The 3,250-nt window shown below is 31.3% G+C and overlaps 1 protein-coding gene across 1 annotated transcript in view; it reads left to right on the top strand.

The window, feature by feature from the left end:
• The window catches only part of LOC107749687 (utrophin-like), a 14,920-nt gene that overhangs the window by 7,357 nt on the left and 4,313 nt on the right, over positions 1 to 3,250 (top strand). Inside the window, exons 4-5 of the mRNA XM_016564836.1 lie at positions 832 to 909; positions 2,942 to 3,034. Of these exons, the coding sequence (XP_016420322.1) occupies positions 832 to 909; positions 2,942 to 3,034 (171 nt within the window). The remainder of the gene's footprint in view (positions 1 to 831; positions 910 to 2,941; positions 3,035 to 3,250) is intronic.

Below are 3,250 nucleotides of genomic sequence, written 5' to 3'. Positions count from 1 at the left end.
GTTAGTGCATTTTTTTTTTTTTTTTTTTTGCTTTGTGTTTTGTTTTTGCTTTGTGTTTTGTTTTTGCTTTGTTTTGTTTTTTGTTTTGTTTTGCTTTGCTTTGCTTTTCTTTGCTTTGCTTTGTTTTTTGTTTTGTTTTGCTTTGCTTTGCTTTGTTTTGTTTTGTTTGGTTTGTTTTGCTTTGCTTTGTTTTTTGTTTTTCTGTTTTGTTTTGTTTATTTATTTTTGGAGAGAAAATAATATTTTTATTTAACAAGGATGCGTTAAATTGACCAAAAGTAAAGACATTTATAAAGTTATAAAATATTTATTTTCCTAATAAATGCTTTTCTTTCTATTCATGAAAAAAAACCTAAAAATGAGGACAAAACAGCACAAATGTTTTTATCATTTATAATAATCATAAATGTTTCTTGAGCAGCAAATCAGCATATTATTATGATTTCTGAAGGATCATGTGACACTGAAGACTGGAGTAATGATGCTGAAAATTCAGCTTTGATCACAGAAATAAATTACATTTTATAGTATATTCAGTTTTAATATATACATTTCAAATTGTAATAATATTTCACAATATTACTGATTTTTTAATCAAATTACTGCAGCCTTAGTAAGATTTCTTTAGAAAATGTAAAAAAAAAAAAATCATATCAACCCCAAACTTTTAAATGGTAATTTATTTTGCTCAACACTATTCCAAGGCATTTCAAAGAAAACATGGTACTATCATGGTGCATGTTCAGAAACACAGTAATACTCTAGCACTGTTTTGTACTGTACATTGGTGAACATGATTGTATGGCGTAACTCTCTTTCTCTGTCTCTCAGACCAAAGAGCGAGGCTCTACTAGAGTTCACTCCCTCAACAACGTCAACCGCGTGCTGCAGGTCCTTCATCAGAGCAGCGTAAGTCTCTCTCTACCTTCCCATGTGTCCTTGCTGCTGGGTGACTCTCTGGGCTTCAGCTGCGGGAGAAAATTATTTTTATTTCTTGCCTCATATCAGCTGACAGACGCTGCCTAGGGAACGTACAGCAAGGGCAGCCTAATTAAAACGCTTTACAGTTCCTGTGTGTCTTTTAGGGACATTAGCGTGGAGTTTTGACGGCAAGGTCTCTACATTTCGACATGTCCTCTGTATTTATGCTTTGATGGCCTGGAGTCAGACAGACCAAACAGAGCCACAAACACAGATGCTATAAACAATGTGTTTTTCCTGTCACATTTTGCATGTTCACTCATGTTCCAGGTCATTGTCTTTTGTGGACTTAATTTAATTTAATTTAATTTAATTTAATTTAATTTAATTTAATTTAGTTTAGTTTAGTTTTATTTGTTTTTATCTTAAATTAGTTTTATTTTATTTTAAATTTATTAAAAATTTGTATTTTATCATTTCATTTTTTATTTTTTATTTAACTGAACAATATTCATATAAACCCATTATAATGTCACATTTTGCTGTGCATTTATTATAGTGGTGTTTCTGTCTCTGTCAGTATATCAGCTCTCTCAGCTGTTAGTTAATTTTTTGTCCACAAATTTTCACAATAAAAATAATGTGTCAAACAAACAATAAATAAATAATCACAGAAATTGTGTTTCACAGCCCTACAACAAATATATATAAAGGAAAAGCACCAACAGGCATTGCAAACACTGAACGTTTAAAAAATGACCTAACGTTGGATGATTAATTGTCCTGGCTGATATAAGTGTCTATCATTACCCTGTAATTAGCTGAGCGGTGAATATTCACACAGCACAGTTTCCTGTGTTTTAATCTCTTGACCGATGAAAGCGCTCCTGGTCCAGATGTTTGCTGATCCTCCAGTAATCTCTCATAAATGCAGCCACATATTTAGTGACGCTGATGTTGATGGATTACGTTCTTTGAATATTACACTCTGATTATGTTGAGGTTGAGCTGGCTCTCTAAACGCAGTGATAGAGGAATGTTTGAGGTTGACTCTCTAAGCAAACATGACGGCTTAAGTCGAACGCTTGAATGGTAAGTGTAGGTTTGGTTAATCTACACCTGTAGACACACTGTCAGATAGGCATGTTTACACAGAATCACACACATCACACCAGCGGCCCGTAATCCTCTCTCAATGCCCGCTTTTCTCTGAGTCAGTGATAGCAGGTTAGAAACAACTGTGCGTTTATATATTCCATATGAAAGCACGCAACGGCATTCAAGACGTGATACAGTATGAAACGTTTACTTTGTAATGTAACATATTTTTGAGTTTAGTTGGAAATAATGTAGGTCAGACTCAGATCTATTTTTAACTGTGGTTATATTAGTCAAAAAGTCATTCAGAGGTGGAGAGTGTTATTACATACAATTTGAAAGATTATGAAAATAAGTTTTGGTAATACTTTACAGTAAAGTCCCATCATAGCAATGAGCAATTCAGTATCTTTGTTACTGAACAAAGAAACTAAATTGTGTCTTTGTTAATGTTGGGCAATACAAATACAATGGTTTATTGTTAGTTCACGTTACCTCAGGTCCATTTAATAATATTAACAGATGTAAATTTTAATTTTAATAATATGTTATTAAATGTTGAAATTAACTGATATTAATAAATAATTATTTTTATTGTTAGTTCATGTTAATTAGTGTACTTAAAAGTAATGTTAAGAAATGGAACCTTCCTGTAAAGTGTATTTTAGTGTAAGAGAATTTGTAATTATTCTTTTATTTTTATTTATTTATTTATACACAGTAAACCAGAAACATTTATTAATTAATCCTTTTTTTTTTTAAAGAATTGCTTTAGATTATTTGAGCTTAAATACATTTGTTCTTTATTTGTGTTTTTTTTAAATATATTTTAAAATATATATCTTTGTAGTATATATATTTTTTTTTAATATTTGTCTTGTTTTTTACATTTTGTTTATTTATTAATTAATTTATTTTTCAGGTGGATCTGGTGAATATCGGCGGGACTGATATTGTCGATGGTAATCATAAGCTCACTCTAGGACTCATCTGGAGCGTCATACTGCACTGGCAGGTCAGAAAACACACACACAGCTCTTAAATCTAGGTTCTTTATGTGCAAACATATTTCTGAAACATTTTTTTCAAAGACACAAGATGTATATGGGTTTTGCTACTTTTGAGGTTCTAATGTCAAAAGCAAATATGACAAAAACTGATTTGTGAGGACATCTGATGTGCTTTCACTATTAAAATCATGTTTCCAAAAATGTTCTTGGCCGATTCCGAT

The sequence above is a fragment of the Sinocyclocheilus rhinocerous genome, unplaced genomic scaffold (genome assembly GCF_001515625.1).
Source record: "Sinocyclocheilus rhinocerous isolate Xijiao unplaced genomic scaffold, SAMN03320098_v1.1 scaffold17815, whole genome shotgun sequence".
NCBI classification, from domain to species: Eukaryota; Metazoa; Chordata; class Actinopteri; order Cypriniformes; family Cyprinidae; genus Sinocyclocheilus; species Sinocyclocheilus rhinocerous.
This window is presented reverse-complemented; position numbering and strand designations above follow the sequence as displayed.